Source organism: Sapajus apella, unplaced genomic scaffold (assembly GCF_009761245.1).
Source record: "Sapajus apella isolate SASKATOON/1434 unplaced genomic scaffold, GSC_monkey_1.0 scaffold51, whole genome shotgun sequence".
Classification (NCBI taxonomy): domain Eukaryota; kingdom Metazoa; phylum Chordata; class Mammalia; order Primates; family Cebidae; genus Sapajus; species Sapajus apella.
Window position 1 is genome coordinate 4,076,824 of NW_022436991.1, and position 20,239 is coordinate 4,097,062.

The window sequence follows — 20,239 nt, forward strand, 5'->3', positions numbered from 1 at the left end:
GAGCTAGACTCTGTCTCAAAAAAAAAAAAAAAAAAAAAAAAAAAAATAGTGATTATACCGAATAAGCAATTTTATAGATTATGTTTCCCAGTTAATAGTTTAGCTTCATCATGTCCTCATGTGGTTAGACACTTGACAAGTGTTTTTTTTTTTTTTCAAGTTAAAATCTTTTTCTGTTACAGGCAAGCACCACAGTGCGTGTAACCAACTCAAATGCCAATGCGGCCAGTCCCCTGATAGTTGCTGGCTACAATGTGTCTGGCTCTGTCCGAAGTGATGGGGAGCCCATGAAAGGGGTGAAATTTCTTCTCTTTTCTTCTTTAGTAACTCAAGAGGTAAGCAAAGAAAAGAACAAAAGAAATGCTATGAAGGGTAGGTGGGGGATTACGGATCAGAACCTACCAGTTAAAGAATGCAGATCTGGGTTGGTTTATCATTTTAACACTTAAGAATATCGTGTGCCTCAGGCTGGGGCTGGTGGCTCACTCCTGTAATCCCAGCACTTTGGGAGGCTGAGGTAGGTGGATCACTTGAGGTCAGGAATTTGAGACCAGCCTGGTCAACATGGTGAAACCCTGTGTCTACTAAAAATACAAAAAAAAAAAAATTAGCTGGGCGTGTTGGCATATGCCTATAGTCACAGCTGCGAGGGAGGCCAAGACAATAGAATTGCTTGAACTCGGAAGGTGGAGGTTGCAGTGAGCTGATACCACGCCACTGTACTCCAGCCTGGGTGATAGAGTGAGACACTCCTTAAAAAAAAAAAAAAAAGATTTCAAGAATACCACGTGTCTCTGTTGGCTCATAAAACATTGCGCATCTACACTGGGAGGCAGTGGTATGTGATGGAAAGTACACAGGCTTTGAAATCAGATGTGGGTTCAAACAAATTCCAGGCCTAAACAAATGCCTCTTCCTAGCTGTGCGACCCCTGGCTGGTCACCATTACCCTCCTGAGCCTCCGTTTTCTTATTTGGAGAATGGTGACCCATCATAAGGAAGGACAGTCATGTCTTTTTTTCCCAATAAGACCGTGCCAATTTTTAAGTTGACAACTTGAATGCCAAGATTTTTGTTCCTTTTACCTGTATTACTATGTCTTAGATTTCAGAAATACGAATATTGACATGAAACTTAGAAAAACTTTCCTATGATGTGGCTAATTGATGGTAATTAGAACATGTAAATGGAAAAGGAAGTCTTGTCTTTTGTTTCCATGGCATAGGATGTCCTGGGCTGCAGTGTCTCACCAGTGCCTGGGTTCCAGCCCCAAGATGAGAGTCTGGTATATTTGTGCTACACTGTCTCCAGAGAAGACGGCTCCTTCTCCTTCTATTCCTTGCCAAGTGGGGGCTACACTGTGGTGAGTGAGGCAGATTTCCATTCTGTTGATGTCTGGGACTCTCATGACAAAGTAAGAGCCAATGCTGTTTGGGTGTTAAAGGAGCAGATGGTTGGCCTGCAGTTCTCTGAACACGCTGTTAGGCAGTAACTTAAGACGAGACGTTCACTCCTTAGTAGTAGGTACAAAAAGGGCCGGGCTTCCTCTTTCAAATCTGCGACAGTTATGATGCGTGTTTCTCTTGGCCTGTCTTGAACCCTTGTCATCTGTGGGCTGCTGGATTGATTATTAATATTGACTATTGATCATGTTAGTGGTTCTTAGTAATTAACAGACTCTTCCTTCCAGATTCCATTCTATCGGGGGGAGAGAATTACCTTTGATGTGGCGCCTTCCAGACTGGACTTTACAGTGGAACATGACAGCCTGAAAATCGAGGTAAGGCTTTCCTGTCTTCTGGAGGGACAGGTGTTTGAGTTCTCATCCCTAGGCACAGGTGTTGCAGACATGTTTTTAAAAAAAATCAATTGTTTTATCTGGAAGGGCTGTGGGAAAAAGTGCAATCTGGTATTATATTCGTAACGCGTGATGTCCTTATGGTAGAGATCTGGATTCCTAGTTAAATCTACTCATTCAGTGAAATATATTTATTGAGTTCCAGTGACATACATTTCAGGCATCATTCCAGAATTGGGGATACAGCACTGAGCAAAGAGGCAAAAATTCTTGTACGTGCAGATTTCATTTTTTTTTTTTTTTTTTTTTTTGAGACAGGGTCTCACTGTGTGGCTCAGGCTGGAGTGGAGTGGTACGATCTTAGCTCACTACAATGTCTGCCTCCAGGGCTCAAGTGATCCTCTTACCTTAGCCTCTTGAGTAGCTGGGACCACAGGCGCGTGCCACCATGCCCAGCTAATTTTTGTATTTTTTGTAGAGATGTTGCCCATGCTGTTCTGTAATTCCCGGATTCAAGTGATCTGCCTGCCTCAGCTTCCCAAAGTGTTGGGATTACAGGCGTGAGCCACTGTGCCTGGCTAGATCTCATGTTCTAATGACAGGAAGGGTCAATACGTGTTTAGATGAATAAGTTAGAAAGTACAGTGAAAGGTGATAAGTGTTCTCTAGAAAAATAAAGGATGAAAGGAGATAATACAATTTCAGGGTGGAGACAGGGTTTGCAGTTGTACATAGGGTGTTTTTGGGAAGTCCTCCAGCCCTGCCTGTGAAGGTGACATTTGAGTAACAACCTGAAGGGAAAGAACGAGTGAACCATACTTCACTTCTGCAGGAACAGTGTGTAAGGCTGAGGGAACGTCATGTGCAAAGATCCTGAGGCAGGAGTGTGCTGAGGGGTTTGGGGCACCCCCAGGAGGCCAGGTGGCTGGAGTGGAGGGAGTGAGCAAGGAACGAGGAGGTGGAGAGTGGGCCAGGGAGGTGATGGAGCACATTGTGCAGGGCCTGGTGGGACACTCTGCCTATAACTCTGGGTGAAAATTAGTGCCACTGGAAGGTTCCTAGCAGAGGAGCGGTGTGATCCTTCCGGCTTCTGTGTTGAGGAGAGTTTGCAGGGTGTCAGGGTGGAAATGGGGATGCCATGGCTGTCAACCAGATGAGAACTGGCAGAGCTCGGACCGTGGTGCTTGGAATGAGCAGGATGATAGGTGGCCTGATAAACTCCCTCGACCCTCACGTAGATGGTAAACGATTTCTCATCTCACTTGTGTCTCCTTTAATTACGGGAGTAGAAAATGGTTACTGTAGATAATTGCCTAGCTAGAGCAAATCCCAACAGAAAATAACAGCCTCTCCTAAGTGGACCACCCAATGTTAGAGTTATTGAAAAAATTATATTTTAATCGTTTTCTTTTAATAATGCATTTGAAAGTACTGTGTTAAAGTAGCTTCAACTGGCAGGAGTGGGCTTTTGGGTCATACGCACAGTGGGGTGCCGACTCTGCGTTTTAAGATTCAGTAAAGTGTTTGTGGTACACTGGAGGGGGAAGATAAGGGTGAGAAGATGAAGCCTTTGCTTTGCTTCACACAGCATGCAGAGAAGGATAGGGCCAGGTGAGCAGACAGAGATATTCCCAGATCACAGCCAGATACAAATTTTGAAAACGATGGATGGTGTTTCAGGAAATGGGGCCCTGTAAGTTCCCTGAGGTCAGGAACCGCGAGTGTCTTATTCTTTACTGTTTTCCTACCATGTGTTTTAGTGCCTGGCACGTAGTAGGTGCCCAGTAAAAATATTTGTTGAGTACATACGTGAATTAATAAGTAGGTAATGGACGGAATGAAACATATCTTTCTGGAAAGATCAAGAACGGCTACCTGTCATATGAGAACATCACTAAGAAACCATATGCTGAAAAAAAGAAAAAAAAGACTCCCAGCCTAAAAAGGAAGTCATTTAATTACTTAAATCTTCATCTGAAATGCTGTTGCACATGTGCATGCACATATTGATTCAGGAGTCAGTTATTGAGTGTCTGCTGTGTACCAGATGACTAAGACAGAAAAGATCCCTGTCTTCCTGAGGTGCCGTGCTAGTGGGAGGGAGACAACTAAGAAATCAAACAGGGACATTTGAGATACTGGTAAATTTGATGAAGAGGTTAGCTGTGGTGACCTTGGGGATGCATGAATCAGGGCTGGAACTCATTGACTGCAGAGAAGGCACAGGTGTGCTGCTCACAGGCAAGTGGGGCACAGACGCAGACACATGGAGCCTGGGAGCATGTGAGAGTCAGTGATGGGGGTGGAGGAGGGTAGTCTAGGCGGATTTCTTGCTTTCTTTTTTCGAGACAGAGTCTCACTGTGTTGCACAGGCTGGTACAATCTTGGCTTACTGCAGTCTCTGCCTGACAAGTTCAAGTGATACTCCTGCCTCTCAGCCTCCCCAGTAACTGGGATTACTGGTGCCTGCCACCACGCCTAGCTAGTTTTTGTGTTTTTAGTAGAGACACATGTCATCATGTTGGCCAGGCTGGTCTTGAACTCCTGACCTCAAGTGATCTGCCTGCCTCGGCCTCCCAAAGTTCTGAGATTAAGGCCTGAGCCACTGTGCCTGGCCTGAGTGGATTTCATAAGGACCCGAAGGAAAGATAGGAGGGGGCATGTGAGACTTTGCAGAGGTGGAGACCACAGGACTGATAGATGATGGAGGAGCAGGGAGCGGGCATCCAAAGTGATGCTGGGGTATGTGTGGAAGACTAGAAGAAGACGTGGTTCACCAAAATGGGGGCACCTGGAGGGGAGGAGACAGCACAGGGATGAGGATGTGGGGCATTTAGAATCCTGAGTCAGTGACCTTTTAACTTGGGAAGTAAGTCTCTAGACCTTTTCTCTTTTACTGTTTGACACACAGCAGTGTGTTGGGAACACAACAGAGAAGACAGATGTGGGTAAAATGAGAGGTACCCCGGCTGGCACACAGCTCTGGGGGTCTGGGGGTCGGGAGGTGGGCAGCAAGGGCAGACATGGTAGGCGATGGCTGGCGCAGCAGAAGGAGGCTTTGTGGCTCTGGCACAGGAGCACCTTCGAGCACATTCTTCCTGTTCTTTGTTTTCTAGCCCGTGTTCCACGTCATGGGGTTCTCCGTCACTGGGAGGGTCTTGAACGGACCAGAAGGAGATGGTGTTCCAGAGGCAGTAGTCACCCTGAATAACCAAATCAAAGGTGGGCTGACACACCAGCCTCAGGCTGAGGAACAGTGCTCTTTTGGATCACAGAGGGAAATGGAAAGGAACTGATGACTATATGAAAACATGGCAGCTTTTGGTCTCAAGTATTCTGGTGTACATATAAAGTACAGTTGTTCTTGGCTTATCTTCTGTTTGTGTGTTTTTGTTTTATAGTCAAAACAAAAGCTGATGGCTCATTCCGCCTGGAGAACATAACCACAGGGACATACACCATCCATGCTCAGAAAGAGCACCTCTACTTTGAAACGGTCACCATCAAAATTGCACCGAACACACCTCAGCTGGCTGACATTATTGCAACAGGGTAAGCTTATCGTGTGGATTTGGAAGCACCAGCGTTTATGCTGGCGGCCGGTGGAGAAGAAAATGACCTGTGATCTGACTGTCTTTGCTGAGCTTAAGGACTTAAGAAAGAGTAGTTCTTTCTTTCTGTTTCTTTTTTTTTTTTTTGAGATGGAGTCTTACCCTGTCACCCAGGCTGTAGTTCAGTGGTGCCATCTCAGCTCACTGCAACCTCTGCCTCTCAGGTCCAAGCAATTCTCCTGCCTCAGCTTCCCAAGTAGCTGGCAGTACAAGCATGCCCCACTATGCCCAGCCAATTTTTGTATTTTTTAGTAGAGACAGGGTTTCACTATATGTTGGCCAGGCTAGTCTCGACTCCTGATTTCAGGTGATCGGCCCACCGCGGCCTCCCAAAGTTCTGGGATTTCAAGTGTGAGCCACTGTGCCTGGCTAAGTAAGATTACTTCTAAATCTTACAAACTGAAGGTACTGACATGTCGAATGCTTAATGAAAAGTCTCTTGCTTCAAGTTAAAATGGGCTTGTTAAATTAAAAAGTCTTTCATGTCTGATCTTTCATGGAACTCATCTTTGCTTAATTTTGAGAACTTTGGAAGATGGTATCGTTGGTTGAGAAAGCTTGTTGGAAGATGCTTCAGGTCATTGGTGTAGATCTTCCTGCTTATAGTTACTCATTATACTGTAAGTACAGGCGGGGACATCTTTTGGCTGAATTCCTGTGGTTTTACCATCATCTGAAGCAAAATTGTGTAGAGCCAAGAACTCGGGCTTTGGAGTCAGATCCCAGATCCACCTGTGTGTAACCTGCAGAACAGCTTTAGACATCACAGTTGCTCACAGAACAGTAGCTTAGAAGGAGAACACAGGGTCTGCTTTGGAGAAGCGCGGCATGAGCCAAGTCGGGCAGTCTCACAGTAGCACGAGGTGGCTGTGGGTGTAAAGCTGGGTGCTGCTGGAGCAGAATGTGCGGGCAGGTGAAGGAGGTGATGAGGACAACCCCACCGGGGTATAGGGGCTTTCTCTATCTGGGGCTAGGGAGCCATGAGTGGTTTTGAGAATCAAGATAACAAGCTTCAATTATTGTTTTCAATAGGGCATTCTGAAAACAATGGCATGGAGGAGAGTGGGTTTGAAGGGGACAGGACTTGGGCACAGGAGATCTGAAAGCAGAGACGACAAGGGCTTGCCTTGTAGGGAAGTCAAGGACAAACTGGTGAGATATTAGGGTGCCCAGCTTGAGAGGTGTGATGGCTGGGGACAGAAAGAGGAGCCCGTTAGGTGATGAGGTTTGTTTTGGGCACATCAGTCTGTAGGACCACTAGGTGGAGCTCTTCAATAGGTGCTTACATGGATTGTAAATCCTGACAATTCGGCTGCAGGTGGCAGCCGGGACCTCAAATATATATGTACAGGTAGCATTAGAAAAACAGTAGGCTAAAAACAGAGTATCAGGTGGCACAAGGGGGACCTAGGGAACATGAGGTCATAGGAGCTAAGAAAGTAAGTTTGGAGTATGAGGTAGTGCCTGACAAGGAGGTCCAGGGAGTGGAGCCCTGGAGAACACAGTCCACTGGCTTGATCACTAAGGAGACTACAGTGACCCTTTTCTGTAGACAGATGGAGGTCGAGGTCAAGGAGTCCAGTGGGGAATGGAAGACGAGGAAGCAAATCACCCTCAGGAAGTAATTCTTGGATATAAGTCCTACCCCCCTTCCAGAAACACTTTGCACAACTACTCTAGGTGAGGCACTGAGAAATGCTTGGTATCTAATAATTAATCAAGCTAACATTCCAGAGATGGGGCCTTCACCCTGCCAGGCAGACAGACTTAAGACAAATACTTGTGTGGCCAGGTGTGGTGGCTCATGCCTATAATCCATCCCAACGCTTTGGGAGGCAGAGGTGGAGTTTAAGCCTGGAGCTTGAGACCAGCCTGGGCAACTTGGCAAAACGCCACCTCTACCAAAATACAAAAATTACCTAGTCTCATAACCTGGTCTAAAAATAATAAATAGATAAAAATTTAAAAATAAAATAAGATTAGTAAGATTTTAAGGCCGGGTGCAGTGGCTGAAGCCTGTAATCCCAGCACTTTGGGAGGCCAAGGTGGGCAGATTGCCTGAGGTCTTGAGTTCGAGACCAGTCTGGCCAACATGGTAAAACCCCATCTCTATTAAAATACAAAAAAATTAACTGGATGTGGTGGTGTGTTCCTGTAATCCCAGCTACTTGGGAGGCTGAGGCAGGGGAATTGCTTGAACCAGGGAGGTGGAGGTTGCAGTGAACTAAGATTGTGCCACTGCACTCCAGCCTGCGTGACAGAGCGAGACTCCATCCCCAAAAAAACAAAGATTAAAAAAATAGACAAATACATTTTGTGATGTTAAATTATGGCAAGTATTGTGCAGGGAAGAGACCAGGGAATTGCAAGAAGACATGATTTAGACTGGGTGCTGTGCAAGGCTCTCTGGGTTGCAGAGTCCTTAGTGAAGACTAGAAGTTAGCTGAATAAAGACCTTCCTTAGCAGAGGAGCAGCACAGAGGCGTGGACAGGATAGGAAGGACCTGAAAGGCAGTCTGTGCAGCTGGAGGAGGTGGGTGAGGTCAGGGAACTCTGGGGCCTTGTAGCCCTGCTTTGGGATTGGGCTTTGCTCCCTAATTCAGTGGAAACCCATTAAGAGTTTTCAGTTGACAAGGGAGTGATAGGGATCATGGCACTTTAAAAAGTTTGTTTTTCTTCCTGGCTGCTGTGTGGAGAATGGATTGGAGGGAAGCCATGGTGTGAACAGAGGGACCAGATAGGAGGCGGTGGCGGTTGTCTGGAGGAGATATGGTGGTGGCTGGGCCCAGGGGGCTGGCAGGGGACGGAGCCAGGAGTAGATGGATTTGGTAGGTCATATAGAGAAAACAGCCACAGGCCTGTGCTGTTGAGGTTTCAGGTTTCTTATTTGAGCTACTGGGTGGGTGGAGGAGGTGCTGTTTACAGAGATGGAGGAAATATATTTATTTTCCCCTTTAAAGTAGAGTATTTGGGTCAAAGAAAGAAAAATAGCATTGAGCATTTTTGGAAAATCTCCTATCTTTTTTTTTTGGTCAACATAGTACATTTGCCTTTTTAGCACACTGATATTTCTTACTATTTCTCTTCCTTTTTATTTTTTTTGAGGCAGAGTCTCGCTCTGTCACCCAGGCTGGAGTACGGTGGCACCATCTCGGCTCACTGCAGCCTCTGCCTCTCGGGTTTAAGCGATTCTCCTGCCTCAGCCTCCTCAGTAGCTAGGATTACAGGCACATGCTACCACACCTGGCAAATTTTTATATTTTTCAGTAGAGAAGGGGTTTTGCCATGTTGGCCAGGCTGGTCTTGAACTCCTGACCTCAAGTCACTCACCCGCCTAGGCCTCCCAAAGTGCTAGGATTACAGGCTAAGCCACCGTGCCTAGTCTTCCTTTACAAAAAAAAAAAATTACTCAATTTATTTTAAAAACAAACTCTTTGATTTCTGTCCAAGTGACTGTGAAAATAGAGTTATCTCAATATCCAACAAGATTACCAGTTTCTGAACATATATATATATTAAACCCTGCTGAAGGAATTTATTGATACAAATCAATTGTTAAGGGCTTCAATATAATGGAACCGTCTTCTACCACCGTTTTGGTTTATTTTTTCAAACTAAGCCAGTATAGGTTTGAGGTTTAGTGAAAATAGGCACTTCTTTTTCATAGCAATATGAGCCAAAACAGATCTTATGGTTCAAATATTTACAACTTAAGGAGGCAAAGAGATTTGGTAGGAAATAGACAAGGTGATGTGTCCCCTGACAGGTACACAAATCCAGAGACTACGAAAGATCCTTAGGAATGGTTATCTCTGTGTTCGCTTCCCATCCTTTTATTCTGAAAGTTCACCGTAGGGGAGTGTGAGAACCAAAATGCATATTCTAGGTCAGGGATTGGGACACTTTTTCTGTGGCGAGCCAGAGAATAAATATTTTAGGCTTCATGGGCCATATGGTCTCTAAGACAACAGCTGAGATAGACAATTTGTAAATGAATGGGCAGAGCGCAACTAAACTACATTTTTAGACACCGAAATTTACATTTCAGACAATTTTTACATGTCATGAAGTATTATCCTTCTTTTGATTTTTTTTTTTCTTTCAACCATGAAGAGTATAAAAGCCTTTTTTTTGGCTTGCATTTCATACTCTGAAGAAATGACTGTTTTTCATTATTCCTAGATTTCACATACATAATCTTCCATCGTTTCATTGTTTTCCACTGTTTTTTATTTGAGGCTGAGTGGTAGTTCCAACATTTAATGTACCCCTAATTGTCAGAATCCAACATTCTTTATTATCTTTATGTCAAAAGTAATAACTTTTATATAAAATGATTCTCGAAGGTTCTTTAAGATGAACAGTTGAAAAAACAACTGTGGCCTCCAGCTAGGATGTGCTATTACACTGTGACACACCAACTGCTTCAGAAGTGAAGACCAGCACTCCAGCAATGATGGTCTTTGTAGAAGTGCCTTTCACGGATTTTTCGAGGGATGCCTTGTACCACCTTACTCCTCATTTAGAATCTCAAATCGGAGTCATTACCTTAATAGGGCTCTTCAGTTATAAGTTATGTTTGTGCGTTCTACCTCCCAAGGAGCTCAATTTTAGCTTTGCATTTTTTAACTTAATTACCTTTTCAATTCCAATCTCTCAGTTTGCTTTCATCCATGCGTTATATATAATGACAAACAAGGAAGGTGTCTGTGATAATCCTGCCTTATTTGATGGCCTGGTTAATGCCACAGTTTCTTATGCAGCTTAGAGCTTTTGCTTTTAGGGGCTAGCCTACATTCACAGTCCAAGGCTGCTCCACTATCAACGATCCAATTACCTGAAACGTTTTTATTATCTACAGATTTTCTTAAAATAGCTTCTGCAGTGGGGGATTGCCAGATGTCACCCGGAACACACAAACAGCCCCACTACGGGCCCCTGTTCTGTAGAAAGAGGTCCAGTCTTCCTCCTGAAGGTTGCATTTTAAAACCACAATCATTTGGACTGCATTGTGTCTTTTCATTAAGATTAAACTATTCTCAGGAACAAGGGCTGGGAGAGAGCTACATCTTTTTTGGTTGATAAGAGCCTTTCCTGTTGTAATTGAGTCCTCATGCTGGAATGAATGGTCTTCTCTTTGCAGGTTCAGTGTCTGTGGTCAGATATCAATCATTCGCTTCCCCGACACCGTCAAGCAAATGAGTAAATACAAAGTTGTCCTGTCATCTCAAGACAAGGACAAGTCTTTGGTCACCGTGGAGACGGATGCTCATGGATCATTTTGTTTTAAAGCAAAACCAGGGACTTATAAAGTTCAGGTGCGATTTGTTGTTTTAGATTTAAAATGTTTTGAGAAAAAGCAGTGATTTTTAGAAGGGTTATTAGTTAGAATGGAGCATTCCAGTTTCCAACCTCTTGTTTTGAAGTTTTTACAATCCTGCACCAGTAGAATAGAGCCAGATAGGCATCCAGCAAAAAAATAGTGCCATCTGCCTCTCTCTCTTCCAGTCATGGTGTTTATTAGGTTAGTATCAGGCTGCCAGTCAACTCCTCCACCTTCAGGCTTCTGGCTGCTGTGGAATATCGATGAGTCCAAGGGGAGACCAAAAATGAACTCTATTAATGGGAGCTCAAAAATGGCCACAGTGCGTGGCTTCTAGGACCCCAGGCCAAAATGGAGCTTCCCATTTCCTGCTTTGCCCTGACTTGAAGATGGCTGGGCAGGGACCATGTGACTTATCTGTTGAAGCAGGCCAAGAAGGGAAGATGCTCTGGCCTTGGTCTCATCACCATGGTGAAAGCCCAAGCCACAGCTGGCCCAAGCAAGCAAGAGACAGACAGAGCAGAGGTCAGCCCGTCATGACTTTGAGTGCAGTGGCCCTGCCCTGGGGGAGAGACTATTTCTGTGGCCTCTCACCCATCAAATCAGCAGCTGCCCTTCCTCCCTGTGGAAGAGCAAATAACACAAAGGAAGAGGGCCTGGAAGGTTCCCTGCTAGACTCTGCTGTCCTCTAGGGAAGAGTGGCGTCCCTCCCTCTGTGGGAAACAGGGAAGGAGATTACGTTCTCCCTGCTTCCACAGAATAACATGGTGTGTGAGTTGACAGCTTCCTTTATTAAATGGTACCTGGCTTCTTGTAAAGATGTCCACATTGACAAGCCTTTAGAAGCCCTTTCGGAAGCATGATGGACTTTTCCGAGGAAGGGCAGTGTCATCTTGACTGGTGTGAAAGAGTTGACCGCTGCTCTGTTTGCCTGTTCCGCTTGTTAGCCATGAAAGGCATACAGAACAAAAGGAAGAAGAAAATGACTTAATTCCACCAGTGTCATCCACATTGTCTAAAGCCAGGAAAAGTGAGTGGGATTTGGTTTGATTTCCAGTATATAAGTGAGGCATGTCACCTTTGTGTGCATCTGTGGGGAATTAGGCCAGATAGACTTCTGTGCAGACGTGTGGGTCTGTTGAGGCTAATTTTTCATCTGGGTAGAACCGTGTTTACTTCACACGTGTTATTCACACATGTGCATTTGTTGTGATTGTAAACTCAGCCTGGAAACGAACCTTTGGCCTTCAAAATCTCTTTAGCCTTGGACCCAAATGAACGTTCTAGCGCCCCGTAGGTCAAGGGGAAGACCCCCCACCCCGCCGCATGCAGCCTCTAAAGTTTCATCCATGTGTCTACAGGTGATAGTTCCTGAGGCGGAGACCAGAGCAGGGCTGACATTGAAACCTCAGACGTTCCCTCTTACTGTGACCGACAGGCCTGTGATGGATGTGGCCTTTGTACAGTTTTTGGCATCAGTTTCTGGGAAAGTCTCTTGTTTGGGTAAGATTTCACTGGAAAGCAAGAACACCTAGTTTCAAAGAAGTCAGCAGGTAGGGGTGGGATCTTGGGAAACTTTTCCTCATTAGGGACATTGAAGATAAAAGTAGACTCTGTTCCTGGAGAGTGGCTTTTGAGTGTCCTTATTGCACATAGTTCTATCTGAATAATTGCCACGGGAACCACTAGGAACATTCTCTTGGAGTATTTCTGCGTTGGCTCCCAGTGGAGCACAAAGGTTTCTTTTTTCCCCTCTCTGACTGTGCAGAGAGGATGGAATCAGGCCCAGTTTTCATTCCTGGCTCAGTGTCTTACTCGCTGTGAGACTGCATTTTACTTGTCCAGCCTCAGTTTTTCATCTTTAAAATGGGAATGCTACCTCTCTTAAGGTTTTTAATGAGGTTTCAGTGTGCTCATGTCAAGAGGGAGTGCAGCACAGTGGCTAGGGCACAGACTCAAACCAGACTCCTTGGGCTTTTGACCCCTGTATGTGTGACCTGGGGCAAGTTACTTAACCTATCTGTGCTTTTGAGTTAGACTTAACCTCTCTGTGCTTTTGGAGCTAGTAATAGTACCAACCTCACAGGGTCTTGAGGATCTAACGAGGTAGATCGTGTTTAGCCTTTCGAATAGTGCCTGGCCCACAGAAAGAGCTGTGTAAATCTTTGCTATCTTTATTAATATTATCATCATGCTAGAGGGCTGAGTTCTGTGCCTGGCTAAAATGATCACTCAGTGACTGTTTCGTCACTTCCTGCCCTTTTCTCTGGCTCTTATTGGTGCTCCATGAATGTTCCTGCCCCATTTCATCTTGCCTCCCACATAGGTGCTCTATGAAAGTTGCTTCCCTTTTCCTGTCTTCTCTGGCTCACATAGGAGTGTTCAACGAATGAGGGGGCCGCTTTCACTGTCGGTGCCTTTGTTGTCTGCTCCTGATCACCAACATGGCGGGAGGTTTCTTGCAGTCAGGTCAATACATGTTAGCTTGAAAGAAGCCCTCCCACCACTGCCTCTCAGGAGCTCAGCAGTAGCAAGAAGCTATTACATAGGCTTAGGATTCCAACCTGGGCTGGGTCACATGGGGCCCTCTTCTTTATCCTGCAGATACCTGCGGTGACCTACTGGTGACTCTGCAGTCACTGAACCGCCAGGGTGAGAAGCGGAGCCTCCAGCTCTCCGGCAAGGTCAACTCCATGACTTTCACCTTTGACAGCGTGCTCCCGGGAAGATACAAAAGTAAGAACTGGATTGCAAAATCCTGTGTCCCTCACACACTTCTTGTCTTTGTAAGCTTTCTAAGACCCAGGTCTCAAATTGTATTATGACCAGGTACCTTTCCTGGTTTAAGTCTTCTTTGCCTCATGGCCTTGACTGTGCATTATTTAGCATTGGACAAACATGGAGGAGTCTAGGTTCTGAACTGACTGCCACCTTGTCAGCACAACCTACTGGCTGCTTCTGTTTAGGGAGGGTGCCCCAATGTACAGCATTTTGTTTCTGATGGCCAGAAAAAGGAGTGTGAAATAGTTCCACTGATGTGTCCTACTAACTTAGCACCAGTACTGGTGCAGAGTACTGACCATGGCAAGGTACTGGAGCTCCCCGAAACTCAGTTTTCCCATCTGTAAAATAGATGTAATCGAACCTTTCTGCAGAACATAAGACTAAATGAAGTAAAATTTATAAAGCCCCTTAGGCAGAGAGCTGGCTAAGGAACAGGTGCCCACAAATGTTAGTTCCCCTTTCCCTGCCCTTCTCAAGCCGCTTCTCGCTTGTATTTCAGCTTTTTCAGAAATCAGCTTGGAGCTACTGGCAGTGGGCAGCTTATAAAATGGACTGCTGTTTCTGAAATTATATTAATATTTTCTGTTACAGCAGGGCTTGGCAGACTACAAAAACTGCCTGCCTGTTTTTATAAGCATAGTTTTCTTAGAACACAGCCTAGCCCGTTTGGTTATGGATTCTCTATGGCTGCTCATGTGTAACAGCGGCTGAGTCAAGTGGTTGAGACCGCCAAAGTGTGTGGCCTACAAAGCTGGAAACAGTTACAGAAGAACCTGTAGGTCCCCGAGTGCCTTACTTGCAGCCTGATCTTACAGGCCCTGTTGGATTTCTTTCTTGATGATGTAATGGACACTGGTTCTAGTTTTCCTTTCTTTCTTTTTTTTTTTTTTGAAATGGAGCCTCTCTCTGTCACCCAGGCTGGAGTGTGCTTGTGCGATCCTGGCTTACTGCAGCCTCTTTGCTTTCTGGGTGCAGGAGATTCTCTTGCCTCAGCCTCCGAGTAGCTGGGATTACAGGTGTGTGCCACCATGCCTGGCTAATATTTGTATTTTTAGTGGAGATGGGGTTTTGCCATGTTGGTCAAACTGGTCTTGAACTCCTTGCCTCAAGCTGTCTGCCTGCCTCGGGCTCCCAAAGTGCTGGGATTATAGGGGTGGGCCACCACGCTCGGCTCCTGGCTTTCTTTAGCAGTCATTTATTCTAAGCACTGCTACTTATAAATATATGTATGCGTATATTTCTGTCTTTATGTCTACATATACACACCCGCTTTTTCAAATTAGTTAATTCATGATCGTTGTTTGTGCTGGCGTGCAGAGGGGTGGTGTGCTCCACGCCCATGTGTCTGTTTTTGGTGTTTGCTTTTGCAGTAAGCATCATGCATGAGGATTGGTGCTGGAAGAACAAGAGCCTGGAGGTGGAAGTGCTGGAGGATGACGTGTCTGGTGTCGAGTTCAGGCAGACGGGCTACATGCTGAGATGTTCCCTGTCTCACGCCATCACTCTGGTATGTGTGGCTTACAGAGAGTCTCTTATTTGGAAAAAACGCTCACCTCATGGATATCAAGAAAGACTAACATGCCAGGAATATTGTAAACATAGTTAACTCAGGTTTCCTTTTCAGCCCCTTGACTTGCCCACCTATTAAGGAAGGCATAATCGGGAAGCATTTATAATCTCTCAGTGGAAGGACCCCTGTATTTAGGAGATTTTCTTGTCCTGGCCCCACATTAAATCTGACTGGTGATTTGGGGTGTTTTTTGCTATAGTGCAGAGCACACTGACTTTATATTCTTAGTAATAATAGCTTTGGGTAAATTCATTTACTGCTTCTCAGCCTCAGTTTTCACCAAAAATTGAGATCATAGTACCTATTTCTCAGCGTTGTGTTAGGGCTTAAGTGAACCTCTTAGGTATTAAAGTGTCCTTGGTGTACACTGCTCTTATTTAGCAATATGCTGCCAAGTGAGTTTCTCTGGTTTATGTATTTGGTGTTTTTCTTTGAGATGGAGTCTTGCTCTGTTGCCCAGGCTGGAATTCACTCCACAACCTCTGCCTCCTGGGTTCAAGCAGTTCTCCCACCTCAGCCTCCCAAGTAGCTGCTATCACAGGTGTGTACCACCATACCGAGCTAATTTTTATTTTTTTATTTTTTTTATTTTTAGTAGAGACAGGGTTCCACCATGTTGGCCAGGCTGGTCTCGAACTCCTGGCCTTGGGTGATCCACCCACCTCGGCCTCTCAGAGTGCTGGAATTACAGGCATGAGCCACTGAGCCCTGCCTTCTCTGGTATATTTATTCCAGCACGGAGGACGGAGCTGTAAATAGGATCTTAGTCTCTTGACTGTGGACTCTGTGGCTGGAAAGGCAGTGTGAAATGGGTTTCAGGAGCACCTATGTCGATCCCTTCATGAATTTTCTATAATGTTTTGATGTCGAGCAGTGGCAGACGTCATTGTCAGGTCTTAGTTTCTCTGTAGAGAAACTGAGGCAAATGGCAGTTAAGTGACTACTGATGTTGAACACTGGAAGAATTGAAACTGGTGTTTCAATAGCCCACTGCCCTAACTGCTTAATTACAAACACTGGACAAGCTGATTTGTGACAGGTGATAGATTAATATCTGGTTGATAGTAGGTGATGGATATTGAGGAAACCTTTCCCTTTCAGCAATGGAGTGGATTTCCAGCTCCCTTATACTAAGACCCTTTTTTGTTGTTGTTGTTGACACTTCCTTATCCCCTTCTTTGTCTCCTACCAGTCTTCCCTCACTGGCTGGGCCCCAGCTGCAGTGGTCCTCTCCAGTCCCATACCAAGCTCACTCCCTGCTTGGGGCCTTTGCACACACTCTCTCCTTTGCCTGGAATGCTGTGTCTTCTTCCGAAACACACGTCATTAGTTTTTCCTCCTCATTCAGGCTGTAGCCCTAGTTCAGGAAAGATGTGCCCTAGAACCAGCGAGCTAAAGACCCCCAGGTGGGGATTGTTCTTCTCTTGCTTCCCTGTTTATTTTCACAGCTTCCTTACTTACCAGCTGAGATCGCTGATTTATTTGCTGACTCGTTGATTTTGTCTTCCTGTATTAGAACATAAGCCCTGTGAGAGCAGGAGCCATGGCGGTGGCTCCCAAGGCCCAGCCTTGTGTCTATCACATAGAAGGTGCTCAATAAATATAAGTTGATTGAATGAAAAAGAGCACACTTTTGTTGGAAGTTTTGGGAGGCTTTAAATTTTCCTGTGGCACCCAACTGCTCAGATGATTAATGAGCAAAACAGATGACTGGTTTGGAAAGAGAAATATTATTAATCATCCTGGTGTCTCCATCTCTTCTAGTAAGTCACCGTATTGGCTTTGCTCCCTTAGGAATTTTATCAGGATGGAAATGGTCGTGAGAACGTGGGGATTTATAACCTCTCCAAAGGAGTTAACCGATTCTGCCTGTCCAAACCTGGTAAGTTTGGAAGGATTGATGTGCTACGAATTAGAAGAATGGAAAGGCACCAGAGGATGGTTTTGAAGGCATTTTTTTCTACCTTGGTTCTGCTTGCATCAAGCTTTCAATTTCAGTGTGTTCAGTCTGCTCTTATTTTTCTGTCTCTCTGGGGTTTGAATTGCGTAGAGACTACTGGGCCCTTTCGCCTCTAAAAATATACCATTGGGCAATGACCTCTCTTTAAAGTACTGTCTTAAAAATTGAATCAGTGGCTTCTGTCTCTCTCTCTCTCTTTTTTTTTTCCTTTCTTTTTGACCTGGAGTCTTGCTGTGTCACCCAGGCAGGAGTATAGTGGCTCGATCTTGGCTCACTGCAGCCTCTACCTACCGGGTTCAAGCGATTCTCCTGCCTCAGCTTCCCGAGTAGCTCGGATTACAAGCACCCGCCACCACGCCTGGTTGATTTTTGTATTTTTAGTAGAGATGGGTTTCACCATGTTGTCTAGGCTGATCTCCAACTCCTGACCTCAAGTGATCCGCCCGCCCCGGCCTCCAAAAGTGCTGGGATTACAGGTGTGAGCAACTGCACCCAGCCCTCTCTAACAGCTTTTTTTGGAGGCAGAATTTTCATATCATAAAACTCAACTATTTAAGATATACAATAAAATGATTTGTAGTCCATTTACCTAGTTGCACAACCATGGCCAGAATCCAGTTTTAGAGCTGTTCGTTACCCACAGTGTAAGATCCTCTATGCCTGCTGACAGTTCATCCCTGTGTCCAGCCACAGGCAACCACTGATCTGTTTTCTGTCCCAATGGATTTGCTTTTTTTGGATGTTTATCATGCAGGGTTGGTATTTTGTCTGGCTTCTTTTATTTAACATATTTTTGAAGTTTATCTGTGTCATAGCACATATCAGTAATTTGTTGTGTTACATTGCTGAGTAGTATTCCTGTGTATGGTTATATCACATTTTGTATATCCATTTACCAATCGGTGGATATTTGAGTGGTTTCTAGTTTGGCCCCATTATGAACAATGTTGTGGACATTCTTGTACAAGTCTTTGTGTCTATATGTTTTCATTTTTCTTGTTTAGATACCCAGGAATGGAGTTGTTGGATTGCGTGCTAAATTATGTTTAATTTTTAAAGAAACTGTCAAATTGTTTTCCACAGAGGCTGTGTCATTTGATATTCCCACCAGCAATGCATGAGGGATTCTGGTTCTTCACCTCCTTCACCAACATTTGTTATCATCTTGTTTTATTGTAGCCATCTTGGTAGATGTGAAGTAGTGTCTATATTGGTTTTATTTTGCATTTCCTAATGAATAATTCATTGGCTCCTCCCCTTGGTTCCCAAGATAAAATACAAACTCCTTAACCTGACCTTAGCCCCTGTGTAAGCCAGCCCTGTCTACCGCTCTGTCTCGTCCAGCCATTCTGTCCTTCCGGGTGTCAGTTCAGCTGCCTTTGGCTACACTTAACAAAATCCATACAGCAGTGCCATCAGCAAGTGGGCATTTATTTGGCTCAGTAAAGAAGTGTGGCAGTGTGTGGCTGCCAGCATGGGTTCAGCTGTTGGTAGATGGTAAAGGTGGTGTCTTCGTGATTCTTTAGGCCTTTCCCTTGTATTTTTTGCCATACGTTTTCAAAATGGCTCTGGTTAGAAAACCTAGTTTGAAGGCGAGAGACAAGGAGTGGGCAGGCAAACATTTCCTCGTGCCCCCTCCTCCAGTAAGCTGCTTGTCTGTATTATTGGCCAGAACCATGTCACAGGGTTACTTCTCCTGCAAGAGGGGCGGGGACAGTTAGATGCGCAGCCCAAGGCCAAGCATGTTGCTACCCTCAACATAACCAGGGCTTGTCTCAAGGCAGGAAGGAGGCCTGCTGAGGAAACACCGACCCAGCCTGTGAGGCAGATGCTGTTCTCTGTGGACATGACCTCCTGCCCCTCCTAGCCAGGGCATTCTTACCCATCAGTTCAGTATTGCTTCCCTGGGGGAAGATGACCTCTAGGGCCCTTAGACCTGCCTCCTACACTCTTGCCCTCAGCACTCACTTCTGTCCCCTTCTTGCATGTGCCACAATTGATTTTTTTTATTTGTGGCTGTCAAATGCCCTCCTCTCTCTGTGGGTGGTAAACTCCATGAAGACAGAGACCACTGCTCTGTCATACCCCACTGTGTACCAGTACCTAGGACAATATCTGGCCAGGAAGAGGCACTCTGTCAATATTTATCGAATGAAAGACCAAACAAATGAGTGGAGAAACCTAATCTTTTCTCGTTTTTTGGATGGTAACTACTCGGGCTTGTTGAGTGCCATGAAAACAGCAGAGTAGCCTGAACCAATTTCAGGCTTTTGTAGAAAATGTGGCTAAAATATTGGTTAATGATGATTTAGGGGAATACATTGTTATTCCTTGTATCTTCATGAAATTGACCGTCTTCCTCTGACAAGTGATGAAATATGTCCCTACTCAGAGCGCCCTCCCACGTAGACTCATACTTTTCTGAGGCTTCCCTGAGTCCTTGCCTCCTTTTTAGGAATATTTACAGGAAGAAATTGAGGCTGTGGTTATCTCTTGGATCCTTAATAGAATCTTTTAAGTAGAAAATTATCCTCAGTCCAATTCGCAGCAGCAGTGTACTTTCTGTTCCTTCTCGCTCACTTGGTCTGCGCAGATTTAACTACTGTGAGTTGTTACGTTATGGAAAATGAAAACCGTGTGCCTGTGATTGCGCCGTTACGTGGATTTGGTGGTTGGTAAGAAGCCGTCACAAGCAGTGAAAACAATGCCTGCCCAGTATTTCTGATCCCATTATTGCTGATCTGCGATACCTTTGAGTTTTCACATGCAAAGAGCTGCCTGCCGTTGGATTTCAAGTGTCAGAGTTGCTCAATGTGATAGATGCCTTTCTCTGAAAATTGCTTATGATTTCCTGTCTGTAGGTGTGTACAAAGTGACCCCTCGCTCCTGCCACCGGTTTGAGCAAGCGTTCTACACCTATGACACGTAAGCCCGGGAATTGAATGCTTTGTGTGTTTGTGTACATTCCATGGGGGAGAGCGAGTGTGCTTCGCTCCTCCATTTACTTCAGACAACAAAAGGAATTTTTCTGCTTTTTTTCTGAAAGAGGCAAGGTTAGGCCTTCAACAGAATTTCTGGATAAGGGTTTTAAGACACTTGGATTAGTCACTGAGGAACCGGAGAGAGGATCTCTTTCCCAAGAATTCTGTGACCCCAGGATAGAGGGTTGTGTTTTTGAAGTGGCTTAAATAGA

General features: G+C 45.1%; 1 protein-coding gene across 3 annotated transcripts in view; it reads left to right on the forward strand.

Moving 5' to 3' along the window:
- LOC116526475 (nodal modulator 1) overlaps positions 1–20,239 on the forward strand; it is a 64,851-nt gene that overhangs the window by 19,547 nt on the left and 25,065 nt on the right. For all 3 annotated transcript variants that reach the window (XM_032242792.1, XM_032242793.1, XM_032242795.1), the window contains exons 7-17: positions 183–335; positions 1,226–1,363; positions 1,691–1,780; positions 4,915–5,020; positions 5,200–5,350; positions 10,553–10,727; positions 12,094–12,235; positions 13,337–13,468; positions 14,887–15,023; positions 16,881–16,968; positions 19,908–19,971. In XM_032242792.1, the coding sequence (XP_032098683.1) occupies positions 183–335; positions 1,226–1,363; positions 1,691–1,780; positions 4,915–5,020; positions 5,200–5,350; positions 10,553–10,727; positions 12,094–12,235; positions 13,337–13,468; positions 14,887–15,023; positions 16,881–16,968; positions 19,908–19,971 (1,376 nt within the window). The remainder of the gene's footprint in view (positions 1–182; positions 336–1,225; positions 1,364–1,690; positions 1,781–4,914; positions 5,021–5,199; positions 5,351–10,552; positions 10,728–12,093; positions 12,236–13,336; positions 13,469–14,886; positions 15,024–16,880; positions 16,969–19,907; positions 19,972–20,239) is intronic.